This window comes from Plenodomus lingam, assembly GCF_022343315.1.
Source record: "Plenodomus lingam strain CAN1 chromosome Unknown contig_18, whole genome shotgun sequence".
Taxonomy (NCBI): domain Eukaryota; kingdom Fungi; phylum Ascomycota; class Dothideomycetes; order Pleosporales; family Leptosphaeriaceae; genus Plenodomus; species Plenodomus lingam.
Genome location: NW_027093935.1, coordinates 970004 through 990382, shown reverse-complemented (window position 1 = coordinate 990382; position 20379 = coordinate 970004). Strand labels below are relative to the sequence as shown.

The following is a 20379-nucleotide window of genomic DNA, read 5'->3' as shown; positions in this document are numbered from 1 at the left end:
TGGGTGTGCTGGGCACAATATTGGATCGAAGATAAGTGTCGCAACGAGGAAGCTTTAGTAGCTCCAGAATCATCAAGCAATCCAAAACTTCTCCCCTTCCCATTCTTCCAAGTCTGTGGGTGGCTCAACTTGCTCCCAGCAGATCTGTTGAATGTGATGCCACATTTCAGCGCTTAGTTTGTGGATTTGTACTGCACCAGTGCGAAAATATTGCTGGTCCACACCTGAAGAACGGATCATGATTCCATGTCCCTCGTACCAGGTCTTCAATTCTAGCTCTGGGTTGTGGATTAGATTTATGCTGTTGTGTTCAAACTTTTGACTCAATGCGAGGATGACGAAGGTGACAGCCCCAGCCCTGGCATCTTCGGTAGTATCTGGATACGCCTCGATGATTGTCTCTCGTAACTGCTGCTTAGCTGCATTTCTAGGAAACAGCAGGTATTCACCGATCTCATTCGACCATTGTAGGTCTCCTCGATGAATGTATCCTTGCACTGCAATCTTCTTGTCTGACAGCTCAGGCTCGACATCCCTTGAATTTGGCGCATTTTCTATTGAGTCTGTCTCCGCCGTCAGGGTACGGCATCGTTCGCGTGAAATTAGCAACCGCAAAGTAGACATGGCATGACTCGACAAGCACCAGAACCAGCTCATGAAACCATATGCCAATGCCAAAATTATAGTGAACAATGCGGAGAAAGGGAAGAATGAGGGCGATTCCGGAGCCTGGGGGGTTCCAATTGTGTAATTGACTGGTTTCCACGACCATGTTTTTCGGATCATTGGCCGAAATTTAGCATTTTCATGCTCCAAAAGCCGGTCTTTGTTTGAGTCCTTCCGCGCTGTACTGACTAGCGAATTACGTTGCGATATCGATGTTGACAAACCCACCTCAGAATTATGCCTAGAGGTAACACTTGACTTCCGCCGACGATCATCTACCAATTCCAAGTCCTTACTCATGTTTGCGATGTCCTTCTGACGATCGCCAGATGTCTGCCGAGGAGCCTTGGGCCGAATCATCTCTTGGCTTATCTTGAATGACAAGGCTTGACCGTTGTGATTTCTCACACGATACACTCTATTCCGTCGCCCTGAGCGATCTTGAACGATGATTCTGCCCTTCACCGATACCCAAGACCAAGATGGATTCATTTTCAAGACTTCTGGACGCTCAGACGTCGCATAGTCTGCCACCTTCCAAGCTAGCTGCTCCTCGAGGAACAATCCCCACATTCCTACAGCATACTCTTCATCAAGGCTGTCACGGACCAGCTTCGCGATACCCCAGACTGCCATGCGTTTGTCATCCTGATTGGTTAGATCTAGGCTTGTATAAGCTTCGATTGCAGCTTTCCAAAAGTCTTCGGGTGAGTCGTCGTTAGTTGCGGAAAGAATGAGTGCTTGGTTGGAGATACCCTCTTGTAATCTTCCTCGCCAGTGACGATCTATCGAAGACGATCGATCTAACGGTAGAGGCAGGCCCCCAGGTAGACTTTCGCACGCACTCATCTCTGTGCAATCCCAGAAGATTTGATGTTGACAGAAATGCAGTACTCTTGGAGCGAGCATTCGTTCTACATAGGTTTCAGCATTCAGAGGTAAGAAGTCAACGCATACTCACCCTGGAACACCCATCCTCGTGTGTAGAGAGGTCTGCTGAGCAGATCATGCTCCCATAGATCACCTCTTATAATCTGCCACTTATTCTTGCCGAACATTGGCGAGGCTCCATCAGCCTCGAACCGTGCAGGGATAACGTCTTGTGGCTCACGCTGGCGAAACAAGCCTTCTTGGCTGTTTGCAGCATCAGCTGCTGCAATATTACAGTAAGAGTTGCGATAGACTTTATGCATCAAAGCGCCCTCTCTCTTCCACTCTGCGGTATCTCCTTGCTTGCAATAATGAGATGTTGCCAATATCGAGCAGCATGAAGTGCACTTACAATAATGCATAATGAATCTATCCATATATAGTCGACTTCCAGAAATCGTGCAACTTCAATGGCCTGTTGAAAGTTTTTGGATAAAAAATTCCATGGTACTCCAACTTCTGTAAACTCTTTCCAGCTCTGCGCCGTCAAAATGTCCCTTCTCTTCTCCGGGGAAGGGCCCCAACAATGACTTAATGTAACGTAAGGGCCTTTCACGTTCGCAACCTTAGTATCGACAACGCGTATCGATTCGCCTTCACGTCTGCCTCCAACATGCAGTAATCTGGTGGGAACCCATTTGCTGCCAGCTCCAGCGCGCTTGGGGCAGTTCTTGTGGTAAATCCCACAATCCCTGATCCATCTCTTGATCTGATGGCCACCATTGACCCGCGGATATGTGCTCATACCGAGATCGATGGGGATCAATAAAGGGTTTAGATCAGTCTCTGGGAAGCAGTAGAATGTACGCTCTGGCAGACCAAACGTTTCCGCCCCTTCCTGGGATTGGTTCTCGCCGCTAGTGTCCAATGATCCTGGAACAACTCGGAAAGTGATAGCAATCGTGGCTTTCCCTTCTCTTGTGCGTCCTAAGCTACGAGTGCTCCACCTATAGAGGGATATAGGAAAAGGATGTAGTAGAGCTAGCTTCTTTGTGTTCTTCGTATCTTGTTGAAGCCATCGTCTCACTGCTTGCTCAATTGAAGTGTCTGCCGAGGCAAATTTCTCGAGATTGATTTGATGATGCTGAACATCTTCGAACAAAATCCTGCAGAACACGCATTGTCTCCTGGCAGAAGTTCTCAGGGAGAAGTAACTCGAGTGGTGGTAATCCCAAGAATCGCGAGCACGTAATATCTTTTCGCGGCAAAAGCTGCAAGGGCTACGCTGGGACATTGTGGAAGAATCGACTTTGGATGATGAACAGTTACCGGTAACAAGCCTCAGCTAGGTAGGGGGGCGCAAATAGATAAGGCAGCTGCAATGAGCTTCTGTTGCAAAAGAGCACCACGGCACCAATCCTTAGTGCCTGTGTTCCCTACCTAATCTCCAAAGGATCTTGTAACAAGGCTAGGCTATAACAAAAATAGCTAGCGCTTACTAGAGGTCTAGGCTAGACCAGAACAAGGCTCTAGGGTTAGTGCTAGGGTCTAGCACTATTATCTGTTGAGATATATATATTATACGGAGTTACTATGCGAGAAATACTTAGCTTAAGTATTCTCGTGCGTACCTTTTGGCCAATTGGTACAAATAGGGAAATAACGTAGTATTCATTTCGTGGGCAGGGCGCCTAACCTGTTACAGATCTGCATTTACCTGCTTATTAAGCTTACGCTCAATACACTAATATTAATAACTAAGGAGGTAGTAATTTGTAAAGCTTAGTAGTCTAATAGTAGATAAGTTAGTTATAGATCTTAACTAGGATAAAATCTTAGACAAGGAAGAATACACACTATATTCAAGTGCTTAGTAATCTGCGTTTGTAAAATATATCTTATAGTCACATAGCATGTAACCTAGCAGTATCTTGTACTAACTAGTGCTGCGTGCAAACATCGGTGGTGGCATGTTATATAACTATGGGTTTAGCGTTAGGCGACTTAGGCTTTACTCTAAGTAGTTAGAATATCCCTATAGGTTCAAGTCTACATTATAGCAGCAAATTTTTATAGTTATATAAACTAGCCTATAGTTAAGTATAAATTAGGGTAATTTAAGCAAGTAAACGTAGTTTTTATTACTATCTTTTTTAAATATGTTCTAAACCTATTCTTAATAATATATAGGTGTTCCTAAATACTATACTAAAGTTTAGTATAGTAGTACTAGATAATATATCTAAACTAGATAGTAATATTAGAGATAAATTTAGGTAACTATATAAAGTGCTAGAAGAGGATAGTAGTAGTAGTATTAAGGAAGTAAGTAAAAGTAAATAGAATAAGTTTAGAATAGGTTAGTAATATATTATAGGGGTATAATATATACCTTACTTATAGTAATAGTTAAGGACTACTACTTACACTAGCAATTATTAAGTATATAGCTATTCTCCTAGTATACCCTTAATTATATAGCTAAGGGTATAGGTATATAATACTAGTTTAGTAATATAAAGATAGCTCTTACCTAATAAGAGAAGAGGTGCTTATACAGGCTACATAGGTAACATGTTAAGAACACGTTCTTAAATTATTCTAATTCTAGTAGGTATAATACTCCTGCTAGTCTATCTATCTTAATAGGCCTATAACTTTACTATTCTTTAATAGCTAGCTAGCAAGCTAGTATAAATACTAATACTCTAGGGTAAAAGTGTGTAAGTATCTTAAGAATATGTTATAAACGTGTTCTTATTGTATTATTAATAATATATTATATAATTAGATCTAAACCTTAAAAAGTATAGTACCTAAGAAAATTCTATAAAGAGAACTATAAATAAGAAGCTATTATTATAGCCTTATTAAGCGCTTCTCTTTAAGGATTTATAAGGACTACTAGGTGTCTTATTATCCTATAATAAGGACTATAGTAAATTAGGTAGGGAGTAAAACTTAAATATATTTAAAATATATTAATAATAAGTTAGTAAATTATAGAATAGGCTTAACTATATATTAGCTATTAGAACTATAGCCTAATATCTACTACTAGGAAAAAATATTATTTTAGTTAGGTACTACTAGAGGTAGACTCTATATATCTATAAGGTCTTCTAACTAGGGAGATATTAAATCTTTCTAGTAGTCCTGCTTTATATTCTGTGGTTAAGCTATAGTTAAGCTAGATAAAGAAGTATAGTAGGTATATTATAACCTATTCCTAACATATTTCTAATATATTCTAGGCGTTAATTATCTATAAGGGCAAGGATCTCTATTTAAAATCCTATATAAAGTTACCTTCTAAGTAATTATACTAATAGATATAGTAGTAATACCTTTTTTTACTATTATTTCTTTTAGTATATATATATATATACCTCCTCCTCCCTTAATACTATCTAATAGTAATATTAAGGAAGTAGTAAAGGTATTATAGCCTATACTTACTCTATAGCTTATATAATATAAGTTATTTATAACCTATTATAAATATATTCCTAACTTATTATAGCCTAGTTCCTAAACTTAACCTAGCTCTAAACCTATCTCTAACTTAAAGGTTTCTATTCTATTAAAGAAATATATATTAGCTTTATAAATAAAGATAAAATCTTACGTATTATAAAGCGTAAAAAGCTTCTATAGTTCCTATTTAAGAGTAGCCTTAGAGGAGTATACTATAAGTAGAGGATAAAGTATTAGGATCCTAAAACTATATATAGTATAAGAGAATAGGTTTAGAATATATTACTAATATGTTACTATAGGCGTATATATAGTAAATCTTTATATTAAGCTTAGGTAACTTAATTATTTACCTTTTTAAAGAGTAGGTATTAATTCTATTAGATTAAGACATATTCTAGATAGATATGTTATATAAGAGGTTATATAGGGCATAGGTAGAGATTCTAATAGTAATCTTCTACCTATAGGAAAAGAAGCGTATATATTAAGAATAGGTTTATAACACGTTTCTAACATGTTATAGTTATTACACTTAGCTAAATTATTATAGATAAGGATATAACTAAGATATATTAAGTTACTATTACTAACTTCTTTTAGAAGTATAAAGCACTTATAAAAAGATAAGTGTTATAGAGGTATATTTACTTATAAGAATTCTATAGGACTACTATTAATATATATAATAAGTAGATAATAGGTAAGTTTTATAGCGCACTATAACCTATTTATAACGTGTTTCTAACTTGTTTCTAGGACTTAGGCGCTATCTCTAGTTAATTAATCCCTATAAGCGTAACTAGCGCTAGTAACTTTAATCTTGTATAAGATTTTGTTAAGTATATCTATAAAGAAGTATTTATAAAGCATATAAAAGAGAGCTAGATAATACTACCTCTTTATATCTAAGTGAATTACTATAGGTATTAATAGTAGAGGAATACTTTTAGCTTACTAACCTCCTCTTACGTAAGTAAACATATTCTAAACCTATTCTAAACGTGTTCCTAACTTGTTCTTATATAATTAGAACACAAACCCTCTAAAGATACCTAAAACTAGGTAATCTATAAAAAAACCTAGTAATTGCTACTAGGATTGTGCAATACTATAGTAAAATATTAAAAGAGGTATAGGAAAAACTAGAATCTTATTTAAATATAGCTAAGCAAGCAGGCTAGAAAGGATATAAAACTAGTAAGTATATAAGTATTCTTAAGGCCACTTAGAAGTAAGTTTATAACCTATTCTTAACCTATTAGAATTATATAAGTAATATTATATAGTGTACTGTCGCAATACAATATCTTATTAATATCCCACCATATATATCAACTTATTGGGGTGGGGTAACAGTGTTCACTTTTGCCCCATTCTTGGTTTGCGACATGTACACTAGATAGATCTATAGGATATAAAAGAGTTTAAAGCCTAGAGTAAGTTTAGAATACGCTATAACTATAGAACTCCTAATAGGCTTAAGCAAAGGTACCTTAAAAAGCTTTAAAGGGGAGAAAGTAAGTCTTACGCTAGTATTATATATATTTGCTAATTAAAACGTGTTTAGAATATATTTAGAACATGTCCTATAATAATAATAACACTCTAGATGATAATAAAGCAAGTCTTATAATATCTAACTTAACTAGATATATCTTAGTCCTAATAAGAAATAAAAGAGCACGCTTAAAAGCCTAAAGCTAGAGGGCAAGTAGTAGAGTAGTATTAGAAAGAAGTTTACTAGCCCCTTTTCTATCTTCTCTACTACTAGGCTCTTCTCCTCTACTAATAGTAACTTAAAGGTATGCTTTGCAAAATATATTTACAATATATTCTTAACTTATTATTAGTCTATAACTATAAACTTTATAATAAAAGGCTCTTCTTAGTAATTAGGCTCTAAAGAAGAGAAAAGAAAAGCTAGAGGTAGATAAGGAAGAACTTATATAGAAAAAGGCACTATTTAAATTATAAAAGGTACAGTTTAAACTTAAGAAAAAGATAGCTACTTTTTATATAAGGTAGGGTTAGTTTATAAATATAGTAACTAGTTCCTAACTAGTTCTTAATATATTCTAGTCTATTATATAAGTATATATAAGTAGATAAATATATATTCTTTCTTCTTCTCTTTCTTCTTCTTTCTTCTTACACTCTATAAGAACTTTTTATATTTAAGAGTTTAATACTATTTTACTATCTATCTTTCTTAATATTATTAGATATAACTAGTTAATATAGTCTATAAAGATCTTTTAAAGTTAGTATATAATAGAACGCGTTAGAAATATATTATAAACTTATTCTAATACTAAGTAGGATTTATACTAGTAATATATTAAGCTTAAGTTACTTCTATCTAATACTAGGGCATTCTCTCCTATAATATCCTACCTAAATAAAGGGTGTATAGTATTTCCTAGCAAGCTTTTCTACTAGGCTATTTAGGCTAGATTAGGGGTATAGGAACTTTATAGAGTATATATATATGCAAGTTAGAATATATTTATAATATATTAATAACTATTTTAGTATTACTTCTCTAATAGAGGTAATCTTATCTACTACCTTAAGAGGTATTATCCTAAGGTTTAAATAGCCCTAGTAAACTATAGTAGAATTATAATATAAGGTATTATAGAAGCAAGGATCTTCTATAGGAGCTTAATAGTAAATACTTAAGAATATATTCTAAACACGTTAATAATACGTTCTCTACTAGTAGAGTAGACTATACTAAGTGCCTCCTCTAAGGTTTAAGAACCCTCTAAGATAGCTAGTCTATAATAAGAAGTAGTAGCTAGAGTAGAGGCTAAAGAGGAAGTAGAGAGTAAAGAAGAGGAGTAAATAGTTGCTCCCCTTTACACTATAAATAATATTTAGCAAAAGTAGTAAAAAGGAGATATAAGTCTAGTCTCTTAAAATATATTTAGAATATATTAATAATATATTATAGCTAGACACCTATAAATACTAGATTCTTCTTTAATCTAAGGGACTACTAGAGCTTTATAATACCTATAAAAGTAAAAAGAAAAAGTTATATAGTATTAAAGGACCCTATAAAAGTAAATAGTACTTTACTTTTAGTAGATAGAAAAAAAAAAGAGAAGAGTAGAGAGTTTATTTTAGTAATTACTACTACCCTTTTAGGTTATATACTATTATATATTATTTATTAGAACCTATTCTTAACACGTTCTTAACGTGTTCCTACTTATTATTATTATTATCTCCCTCCCCCTCTCTAGTATCTTCTCTATCCTCCCTATCCTCCCTAGGCTTTACAAAAGCATACTATAAGTAGAACTAGGTAGTATTCTAGTAGGAATTAGTAAGGTCTACACTAGTATTAAAGTAATAGTCTTAAAATATATTAGGAATAGGTTAATAATATATTATAAATAACTTACTATAGCTAGGATAATTATAAGCGTAGATAGTATAAGGAACCTAATAACCTTAAATCCTTAGTAGGGTAGATATAGTAATAAAGTTAAGCTATAACAAGTTAGTAATATATTTTTAATAGGTTCTTATAGGCTATACCTTATTACTATTATAGCTAGTGTAAGTCTTCTTCTAAATTATATTTAGGAGGGTATTAGTATTTATAGGGGGGCCTATAGTAGCTACTAGCTAGGCTTAGAGAACTTCTATAAAATAAGTTAGTAATAAGTTTTAAATATATTCTAAATAACTTATAGTAAGAAGTATTCTAGTAATTATATATAACCTTTATATAGAAGTCTATATATATTAGTATAATAAGTTAAGAATAGGTTAATAATATATTTACTCTTTACCTTATAGACCTCCCTTATAGAGGGCTAGCTAGTCTTCTTAACCCTACTAACCTTATAGTAGGCTATATTAAGCCTATAATCTTTTTTAGCATAGGTATATAGAGTGCCCCTAGTACCTAGAATAGCCTAAGAATATTAGAACCTATTAAGAACACGTTTAGAACCTGTTCTTACTCTATATAAGGTGCCCTTATTATTAATCTTAGTATAGTAGTAGTACTCTCTACTCTCTATCTTAACTACCCTATTAGGGCTAACTATAGGCTATACCCTAATATTATCTAGGACGTAGCTAAGGGTAAGGTACTATTAATAGTGCTTCTATAACCTATTAAGAACACGTTCTAAATATATTTTAATCTGCTTATATAGGATATAAAGGATATATTAGTAATAGGTATAGTAGTAGTAGCTTATAGTATTACTAGTATAGAATATATTTAGAATAGGTTTAGAACGTGTTATAAAATCTTATAGTATAATATTTAGTTAACCTTGCTTAGCTAGCTAGTAGAGCTTAGTATAGCCTAACCCTATGCTAAATACAAGTTTACGTAGCGCTAATTCTATAGTTATATAAACTGCGCCCTCTAAACATTGTCACGTAGTAACCCTATGGAGGGCGCAGTTTATATAACTATAGAATTAGCGCTGCGTAAACTTGTATTTAGTATAGGGTTAGGCTATACTAAGCTCTACTAGCTAGCTAAGCAAGGTTAACTAAATATTATACTATAAGATTTTATAACGCATTCTAAACCTATTCTAAATATATTCTATACTAGTAATACTATAAGCTACTACTACTATACCTATTACTAATATATCCCTTATATCCTACGTAAGCAGATTAAAATATATTTAGAACGTGTTCTTAATAGGTTATAGAAGCACTATTAATAGTACCTTGCCCTTAGCCGCGTCCTAGATAATATTAGGGCATAGCCTGTGGTTAGCCCTAATAGGGTAGTTAAGATAGAGAGTAGAGAGCGCTACTGCTATACTAAGATTAATAATAAGGGCACCTTATATAGAGTAAGAATAGGTTCTAAACGTGTTCTAAATAGGTTCTAATATTCTTAGGCTATTCTAGGTACTAGGGGTACTCTATATACCTATGCTAAAAAAGATTATAGGCTTAATATAGCCTACTATAAGGTTAGTAGGGTTAAGAAGACTAGCTAGCCCTCTATAATAGAGGTCTGCAAGGTAAAGAGTAAATATATTATTAACCTATTCTTAACTTGTTATACTAATATATATAGACTTCTATATAAAGGTTATATATAATTACTAGAACGCTCCTTACTATAAGTTATTTAGAATATATTTAAAACTTATTACTAATATATTTTATAGAAGTTCTCTAAGCCTAGCTAGTAGCTACTATAGGCCCCCCTATAAATACTAATACCCTCCTAAATATAATTTAGAAGAAGACTTGCACTAGCTATAATAGTAATAAGGTATAGCCTATAAGAACCTATTAAAAACACGTTACTAACTTATTATAGCTTAACTTTATTACTATATCTACCCTACTAAGGATTTAAGGTTATTAGGTTCCTTATACTATCTATGCTTATAATTATCCTAGCTATAGTAAGTTATTTATAATATATTATTAACCTATTCCTAATATATTTTAAGACTATTACTTTAATACTAGTGTGGACCTTACTAATTCCTACTAGAATACCGCCTAGTTCTACTTGCAGTATGCTTTTGTAGAGCCTAGGGAGGATAGGGAGGATAGAGAAGATACTAGAGAGGGGGAGGGAGATAATAATAGTAATAAGTAGGAACACGTTAAGAACGTGTTAAGAATAGGTTCTAATAAATAATATATAATAGTATATAACCTAAAGGGGTAGTAGTAATTGCTAAAATAAACTCTCTACTCTTCTCTTTTTTTTTCTATCTACTAAAAGTAAAGTACTATTTACTTTTATAGGGTCCTTTAATACTATATAACTTTTTCTTTTTACTTTTATAGGTATTATAAAGCTCTAGTAGTCCTTTAGATTAAAGAAGAATCTAGTATTTATAGGTATCTAGCTATAATATATTATTAATATATTCTAAATATATTTTAAGAGACTAGACTTATATCTCCTTTTTACTACTTTTACTAAATATTATTTATAGTGTAAAGGGGAGCAACTATTTGCTCCTCTTCTTTACTCTCTGCTTCCTCTTTAGCCTCTACTCTAGCTACCACTTCTTATTATAGACTAGCTATCTTAGAGGGTTCTTAAACCTTAGAGGAGGCACTTAGTATAGTCTACTCTACTAGCAGAGAACGTATTATTAATATATTTAGAACACGTTCTTAAGTATTTACTATTAAGCTCCTATAAAAGATCCTTGCTTCTGCAATACCTTATATTATAGTTCTACTATAGTTTACTAGGGCTATTTAAACCTTAGGATAATACCTCTTAAGGTAGTAAATAAGATTACCTCTATTAGAGAAGCAACACTAAAATAGTTATTAATATATTATAAACGTGTTCTAACTTATATATATATATACTCTATAAAGTTCCTATACCCCTAATCTAGCCTAAATAGCCTAGTAGAAAAGCTTGCTAGGAAATACTATACACCTATTATTTAGGTAGGATATTATAGGAGAGAATGCCCTAGTATTAGATAGAAGTAACTTAAGCTTAATATATTGCTAGTATAAATCCTACTTAGTATTAGAATAAGTTTATAACGTGTTCCTAACGCGTTCTATTATATACTAACTTTAAAAGATCTTTATAGACTATATTAACTAGTTATATCTAATAATATTAGGAAAGATAGATAGTAAAATAGTATTAAACTCTTAAATATAAAAAGTTCTTGTAGAGTGTAAGAAGAAAGAAGAAGAAAGAGAAGAAGAAAGAATATATATTTATCTACTTATATATACTTATATAATAGACTAGAATATATTAAGAACTAGTTAGGAACTAGTTACTATATTTATAGACTAACCCTACCTTATATAAAAAGTAGCTATTTTTTTCTTAAGTTTAAACTGTACCTTTTATAATTTAAATAGTGCCTTTTTCTATATAAGTTCTTCCTTATTTACCTCTAGCTTTTCTTTTCTCTTCTTTAGAGCCTAATTACTAAGAAGAGCCTTTTATTATAAAGTTTATAGTTATAGACTAATAATAAGTTAAGAATATATTATAAACATGTTTTGCAAAGCATACCTTTAGGTTACTATTAGTAGAGGAGAAGAGCCTAGTAGTAGAGAAGATAGAAAAGGGGCTAGTAAACTTCTTTCTAATACTACTCTACTACTTGCCCTCTAGCTTTAGGCTTTTAAGCGTGCTTTTTTATTTCTTATTAGGACTAAGATATATCTAGTTAAGTTAGATATAGTAAGACTTGCTTTATTATTATCTAGAGTATTATTATTATTATAGGATATATTCTAAACATGTTCTAAATATATTTTAATTAGCAAATATATATAACACTAGCGTAAGACTTACTTTCTCCCCTCTAAAGCTTTTTAAGGTACCTTTACTTAAGCCTATTAGGAGTTCTATAGTTATAGTATATTCTAAACTTGCTCTAGGCTTTAAACTCTTTTATATCCTATAGATCTATCTAGTGTGCACTACACAATATTACTTATATAATTCTAATAGGTTAAGAATAGGTTATAAACTTACTTCTAAGTAGCCTTAAGAATACTTACATGCTTACTAGTTTTATATCCTTTCTAGCCTGCCTGCTTAGCTATATTTAAATAAGATTCTAGTTTTTCCTATACCTCTTTTAATATTTTACTATAGTATTGCATAATCCTAGCAGTAATTACTAGGTTTTTCTTATAGATTACCTAGTTTTAGGTATCTTTAGAGGGTTTGTGTTCTAATTATATAAGAATAAGTTAGGAATATATTTAGAATAGGTTTAGAATATATTTACTTATATAAGAGGAGGTTAGCAAGCTAAAAGTATTCCTCTACTATTAATACCTATAGTAATTTACTTAGATATAAAGAGGTAGTATTATCTAGCTCTCTTTTATATGCTTTGTAAATACTTCTTTATAGATATACTTAACAAAATCTTATATAAGATTAAAGTTGCTAGCGCTAGTCACGCTTATAGGGATTAATTAACTAGAGATAGCGCCTAAGTCCTAGAAACAAGTTAGAAACATGTTATAAATAGGTTGCGGTGCGCTATAAAACTTGCCTATTATCTACTTATTGCATATATTAATAGTAGTCCTATAGAATCCTTATAAGTAAATATACCTCTATAACACTTGTCTTTTTATAAGTGCTTTACACTTCTAAAAGAAGTTAGTAATAGTAACTTAATATATCTTAGTTATATCCTTATCTATAATAATTTAGCTAAGTATAATAACTATAATATATTAGAAACGTGTTATAAACCTATTCTTAATATATACGCTTCTTTTCCTATAGGTAGAAGATTACTATTAGAATCTCTACCTATACCCTATATAACCTCTTATATAACATATCTATCTAGAACGTGTCTTAATTTAATAGAATTAATACCTACTCTTTAAAAAGGTAAATAATTAAGTTACTTAAGCTTAATATAAAGATTTACTATATATACGCCTATAGTAACGTGTTAGTAATATATTCTAAACCTATTCTCTTATACTATATATAGTTTTAGGATCCTAATGCTTTATCCTCTACTTATAGTGTACTCCTCTAAGGCTACTCTTAAATAGGAACTATAGAAGCTTTTTACGCTTTATAATACGTAAGATTTTATCTTTATTTATAAAGCTAATATGTATTTCTTTAATAGAATAGAAACCTTTAAGTTAGAGATAGGTTTAGAGCTAGGTTAAGTTTAGAAACTAGGCTATAATAAGTTAGGAATATATTTATAATAGGTTACAAATAACTTATATTATATAAGCTATAGAGTAAGTATAGGCTATAACACCTTTACTACTTCCTTAATATTACTATTAGATAGTGTTAAGGGAGAAGGAGGTATATATATATATATACTAAAAGAAATAATAGTAAAAAAAGGTATTACTACTATATCTATTAGTATAATTACTTAGAAGGTAACTTTATATAGGATTTTAAATAGAGATCCTTACCCTTATAGATAATTAACACCTAGAATATATTAAGAATATATTAGGAATAGGTTATAATATACCTACTATACTTCTTTATCTAGCTTAACTGTGGCTTAACTATAGAATATAAAGTAGGACTACTAGAAAGATTTAATATCTCCCTAGTTAGAAGACCTTATAGATATATAGAGTCTACCTCTAGTAGTACCTAACTAAAATAATATTTTTTCCTAGTAGTAGATATTAGGCTATAGTTCTAACAGCTAATATATAGTTAAGCCTATTCTATAATTTACTAACTTATTATTAACACGTTTTAAATATATTTAAGTTTCCCTCCCTACCTAATTTACTATAGTCCTTATTATAAGATAATAAGATACCTAGTAGTCCTTATAAATCCTTAAAGAGAAGCGCTTAATAAGGCTATAATAATAGCTTCTTATTTATAGTTCTCTTTGTAAAATTTTCTTAGGTACTATACTTTTTAAGGTTTAGATCTAATTATATAATACGTTATTAATAATATAATAAGAATATATTTATAACATATTCTTAAGATACTTATATACTTTTACCCTAGAGTATTAGTATTTATACTAGCTTGCTAGCTAGCTATTAAAGAATAGTAAAGTTATAGGCCTATTAAGATAGATAGACTAGTAGGAGTATTATACCTACTAGAATTAGAATAATTTAAGAACGTGTTCTTAACATGTTACCTATATAGCCTGTATAAGCACCTCTTCTCTTATTAGGTAAGAGCTATCTTTATATTACTAAACTAGTATTATATACCTATACTCTTAGCTATATAATTAAGGGTATACTAGGAGAATAGCTATATACTTAATAATTACTAGTGTAAGTAGTAGTCCTTAACTATTACTATAAGTAAGGTATATATTATGCCCCTATAATATATTACTAACCTATTCTAAACTTATTCTATTTACTTTTACTTACTTCCTTAATACTACTACTACTATCCTCCTCTAGCACTTTATATAGTTACCTAAATTTATCTTTAATATTACTATCTAGTTTAGATATATTATCTAGTACTACTATACTAAACTCTAGTATAGTATTTAGGAATGCCTATATATTATTAAGAATAGGTTTAGAATATATTTAAAAAAGATAGTAATAAAAACTACATTTACTTACTTAAATTACCCTAATTTATACTTAACTATAGGCTAGTTTATATAACTATAAAAATTTGCCGCTGTGACGTGGACTTGAACCTACAGGGATATTCTAACCACTCAGAGTAAAGCCCAAGTCGCCCGACGCTAAACCCATGGTCATATGACATGCCACCACGACCCCACGTTCTCTTAGATCTCTTGGCATCCCCCCAAGTCTGCTAATCTTCATCGCCAGATAACCTGCAACCCTTTGTCAACACCACGAATCCGATATCTTCGCTTACGCCTGCCTTTATCTTCAAACAAGACTGACTGAGCACTTTCATACAAGCTCGGTCGACTGCCCCCACCAACAGGACCTTCGATCAGTTTTATGCCATCAGAGCCTACAAAAGCAGACCAGACCATTTTAACCCCCCAGATCGCCTCCGACCGCCCAACAACCTCCCAGCATGGACAGCACCTCGACAATGGCTTGCAGGACTCTCTGCGCCCTTCCTCAGATGGGTCGCAGAGAGAGCCTGAGCCATCAGCGGGTGGCACTGGCAATACGCGTGACGCGACGCGCACATATGTCGTTGCCGATGACGCCCTGAACGCTGGCGGACTGAGGGTTGGCGGGCCATCTACGCCGCCACCCAGAGACAGGATCACTGAATATGAGAACGCAATAGCCCATTCGACGCGCAAGCCTTCTGAGGGCCCATTGTTCGAGGTCACCAAGAGCAACAAGAAACCAGATGATAAGAGTTCCCCTATCGCGAATCTTCCTAATGGTAGGTGCATGCCTTTGGAACTGTGGTAGCCTAATCTGCACACGCCTTGCAAGACGCTAACATGATTCAGAGGTTCTGATTCACGCCATTGCGCATCTCTCTCCCAACGATCTCGCCGCTGTGTCCCTTGTGTCTCGCCGCTTCAATGAGGTGGTTACCACCCCGCATGCCTGGCAAGTTGCCTTCGGTCGCTACTTCCCGGGCCCTCAGTCGCTTGAGGACGCTGCCTTCCGCTCGGCTCAAGAGGATAGTGGTGCAGTCGTGCGTTCGGAAAAGAGGAGGTTTGCTCGTCTTACAGCTTTGGCTTCGTGGCGTAGCGAGTACATTCTGCGTACACGGCTCTTGCGTTCCTTGGCTCGTGGAAAGCCCGTTCAGCAAGCTCCAACGCCGTCCCGTACCGGCCAAGTCCAGGTTGCAACCTCCACTGTCACGTACGATGCGAAAACATACACCATCATCAACCACCTCCACGCTACTTTTGGCTCAGGGCTAAATAAGCGTATGCCACGTCTGATCCATGGAGCAGACGATGTAGGAATGGTGACGAGCAGCGATCCAATGGCCGAAAAAGTGGATCCCTGGGGCCAGAGTGATCCCAACTTCTACAGTCAATTTTCCGAGCGATTCCCCGGTACCGCTGAATGGGGATTAGGCTCAGGAGAGGTTGTCGGACGTCCCAATGTCATGGATGTTTCGCAGCCACATGGCTTCATCTATGGGCAGGGCTGTCCAGAGGGCTCTTGTTACTACCGCTCTCCAGAGGAAATGCGCGGACGTTTTGTCGGCGAACCTTCTGACTTTACGCTGCCTGAAACAGGCATCCCAAAACTAGGAGTTGATGGCGGCGCTATCTGTAGCGTTTGGATCGCAAAATCAAACACAATCCCAACGCTATCAGAAGGTTTAATAGGCATGATGATGGGCTCCGCTGCAGGTGTTGTCTCTGCCTGCAGTATTGGGACCGACGGCCTTCGTTCATCTCGCGTTCAACGAGGTGAGCTGACGGCGCGCTGGGTTCTCAGTCCTGGTGTGCCTATCATTGCCATCGCAGTCGACGAGAATTACTCGTCAAAACGCTATACACAGAACCGGATTTGGGCTGTAGCTTTGAACGCTCTGGGTGAACTATACTACTTGACAAAGTTCCCCACGCGCAGTCAAGCCCCAAAGAGTTATCTCGATCATTACACTGAGTACTTTGGCTGGCTTACTGGGCGCAGCGTCTATTGGAACCTTGTTGAGCCTAGCCGGCGCACTGCCAGGCCTGATCCCTATAGTGATGCTGATGTTGACGGCAGCTATTCGCCTCGTACGTCATGGGATGGCATGTGTTTGAGCAAGGAGCAGCTTGTTGCCGAGACAAGGGAAATAGAAGAATTCCTGCGCAAGCCCCCTAAGTATTTTCGAAAGATCTGTCTGGGGTGGGACATGCGCCGACGTCTTGAGGTCGACTTTGCAGGCGATGATGGGAATTACGCCGGTGAAGCTATTATCGTGTTTGAGTGTGGACTCGAAGAGGGCAGCACTGCAGACGCAAGACGCTTCACTCGATGGAAGTCGAGCGAAAAGACCAAGAGTACAGCTACCTCGACGAGGCTATCTACCCCACAAATTACTCCGGTCGCCTCGCTGTTCGGCGGCTCGGGTGCTGGTACTCCTGATACGTCAAAGTTTCACGCACGTACACGCAGCTCCTCATACATGTCCACATTGAGCTCACCAGAAAGAGGAAACATGCAGGAAGAGTGGAGGTGCTCAAAGCTAACATTAGGCGGTTTCAAGAATACGCAGATCACTACAACAACGCTGGACATTTCAACATTCGCAACTATCACCTTATCTGAAGACCCTGCCCTAGGTTTCTCGACTGCATCAACAGCCTCTTCACCTTATGCGTCACCAATATCTGTCTCAAGCCAGCCGGCTTCCCCATCAGACGTTCCAGGCCAACGAGCTCGCTTCATAGCAGCCGGTACGATGACGGGAGTAGTCATTCTTTGGGATGTACGGGCAGCTGTATCACGATCGTCTGAGTACACCAATAACATTGCCCCTGCTCGTATCATCTATACCGAATCGCCGGAGATATCTTGCCTGGCCATGACGGGACTGCATCTAGTCGTTGGTGGGAATGACGGCCTCGTTCAGGCCTGGGACCCGCTCGCGTCCAGCATGTCGCCTATACGTACCCTGAACTCTCGCCACGCCTCAAAGGCACGCAGGCGTTTGGTGCAAGCTCAGGCTTCGGTCCAGGGCATCGGTATCAACATGTTTGCCGCTGGGGCCATTTGCTTGGACCCTGATCCAACCGTCTTGCGTGGCGCTGTCTCTTTGGGCAATCAACTTCGGTATTGGAGCTACAGCTCAACGGCTGCTGATGCATATAAGGGCAGCAAGCGTCGCTTGAGGCGTTCTGAACGAGGCAGCAACAACGCTGTCGAACGCTTTGCTGGTACTGGTCGGGTCAATTTGAACAGTTACATTGCTGATGAGCAGTTTGAGCTTGAGCGTGAAACGTTGGAACGTCAAAAACAGGCCGAACGCTTAGCCGGGCGCTTTGGTACGGAGTTGTTGAGTGAAGACGAAGCTCTAGCCTACGCTGCGATGTTGTCTCAAGAGAGCATGGAGGCAGAAGCACTGCGTCGCCGTGAAAGTGAAAGTAGCGCTGCCTTCAGTGGCGACACGGTGACACCCGAGGCCAGCATGGTTGGCTCATCTTCGTCGCCAGCTCTTAAGAACGAGGATGAGCTAGATGCTGATATTGCCGAGGCCATTCGTCTATCGCTCAGCACTAATTCTGGGTCTGACATGTATGAGCCTTCCACAACGCCACCCTCAGCCTTTGAAATTCCAATCAAGTACACCAAAAGCAAGAAATCAAACGCTTCACCCGGATCTAAGAATAGTCCAGCAAGAAAAGGCAATGCTCTAGCGGGGTCGAGCAACCAGAGCGAGCTCTCAGATTTAGAGTTTGTGATGCAATTGAGCCTTGCTGAGGAGCAAAGTCGGCAGGACGTGGAAGACGCATTCCCTCCGTTGAGCCCTGTGCAGGGTAGTGGTAGTGGCAAAGGCAAGGGTAAGGAAAGAATGTGGTGATGGAGGGAACTGCATTGATGGGTTCTCATTGTTTGTTGGAGCGGGTACACATCACATGTACTGCGCGAGGCTTTGCTATTTTCTTTCCATCCTCCTATATCGATGTTTGACACCTTTCACTTTCATCATTTACTTCTTCAGGTCACGGGCTCAAGTGCACGCTCTCAGCTCAGACGTTTTGCTCTTTGATTTCATCTACGTTTTAGAGAATAGTTGCGTTGCATCATCTAGGCTTCATTCGAACATGGCGAAATTTTAATATCAATCCATTACACAATGCCTCTACATCTTGCACCCAAAAGCACACTCAACCACAGTCCTGAACATCCTCATACAACTTCTGTCCATTCCCAAGCACCAGGCCTATGGTTCCTTACTTCCCCTGAGCCGCCGCCACGCCTCATCTCGCCCCAATCGGAGCAGGCGTAATCGTAGCCGTACAAACCGCACTCGTCGTTGCAGTCGCCGTAACAGTAACAGTCCCACACCCCGTCGAACACGCAGTTTGACATTCCAGCATCTCAATTAGCGTCGACGTCTCGCTGCAACTTGCCACAGGCGCAGGAATTGTCGTTGTCGTTGTACTGTGTTTGTCTGTTAATGCAGGGACCACGCGATGGGGGAAGGGTTGGTGCATGGTACCTTAGCGCGAGACACTGTAGCATGGCACATGGTTTGGTGAAGGGGGGGCAAAAGAGCCCGGGTTGGAGGGATGTTGCGGTGTAGCAGGGACAGGCTGCTACTTCTTTGGCGGAGAGAGCGGCGGCGGATGTGCTGTGCGGTGGTGTGTTAGTGTGCCATATGTTGCCTTTTGGAGGTGGTTATTGTGTACGTTGAGGATAGCCCGGTGAAGACGGCTAGGAGTGTGACGAAGGGATTCATTTTCAAAAGTAGTATGTTATGATGATCTATCGGGTAAGTGTTTGCGAAATTCCACCAAATAAAGAAGCAGTCTCTTTTCTGCACAGAATCTGTTTGATATTTCTTCCATAGCTATATATGCACGTTTATTACCCGTTGATATTTATTCACAAGCCTGCGAGTACGTGGCCCCATTGCTCAGTTTCTTTTTTGGGGGGGTTTTCTCCACATTCCAGTGTTTGACCAGCCTCTTAGGGTGACAGAATTGAACGTCAGCAGCTGTGGTTGAGAGCGGGGGTTTGCATTCCGAAATCCATATGTTTTCGGGTAATGGTTACCGTTATTCCCCTCGTTTTTGTTTGGGATGGTGACGTACGGCGTGTATGTAGTGAGCGGACTTTGGGTTCCCTGCTGTGGACATTGGGCCGGACTATATCTTTCATTTGTAGTGCATTATATTCTAGCAGGAAATCAAGTAATCCAACAATTCACTCAACGTGAAAAACTTTCTTTGCACGTTTCTGAGTTAGATGGGAGTTGATGTTGAGTATCTCGAGAGTGGATCAAAG

The 20379-nt window shown here is 36.7% G+C and overlaps 3 protein-coding genes across 3 annotated transcripts; 1 reads left to right on the top strand and 2 right to left on the bottom strand.

The window, feature by feature from the left end:
• Positions 1–72: 72 nt before the first annotated feature.
• IAQ61_003759 (uncharacterized protein) lies at positions 73–2830 on the bottom strand (the record flags this gene model as incomplete). The annotated part of the gene is made up of 3 exons (XM_003837271.1): positions 73–1580; positions 1628–1898; positions 1949–2830. 3 exons carry the CDS (start codon positions 2828–2830, stop codon positions 73–75), a joined length of 2661 nt encoding a protein of 886 aa, XP_003837319.1.
• Positions 2831–15298: 12468 nt separating this feature from the next.
• IAQ61_003758 (uncharacterized protein) lies at positions 15299–19227 on the top strand. Its single transcript, XM_003837270.2, has 2 exons — positions 15299–15853; positions 15924–19227. The coding sequence occupies exons 1-2, from the start codon at positions 15451–15453 to the stop codon at positions 18947–18949; spliced, it is 3429 nt and encodes a 1142-aa protein (XP_003837318.2). The 5' UTR covers positions 15299–15450; the 3' UTR covers positions 18950–19227.
• Positions 19228–19349: 122 nt separating this feature from the next.
• IAQ61_003757 (uncharacterized protein) lies at positions 19350–19831 on the bottom strand (the record flags this gene model as incomplete). Its single annotated transcript, XM_066096089.1, has 3 exons — positions 19350–19533; positions 19592–19723; positions 19782–19831. 3 exons carry the CDS (start codon positions 19829–19831, stop codon positions 19350–19352), a joined length of 366 nt encoding a protein of 121 aa, XP_065953965.1.
• Between the last annotated feature and the right edge of the window lie 548 nt (positions 19832–20379).

Excerpts from the sequence above, each read along its gene's own strand:
- IAQ61_003758 (XM_003837270.2), top strand. The coding sequence starts at position 15,451 with ATGCCATCAGAGCCTACAAAAGCAGACCAGACCATTTTAACCCCCCAG. Across the intron at positions 15,854-15,923 it reads TATCGCGAATCTTCCTAATG|AGGTTCTGATTCACGCCATT; the intron begins GTAGGTGCATGC and ends AACATGATTCAG.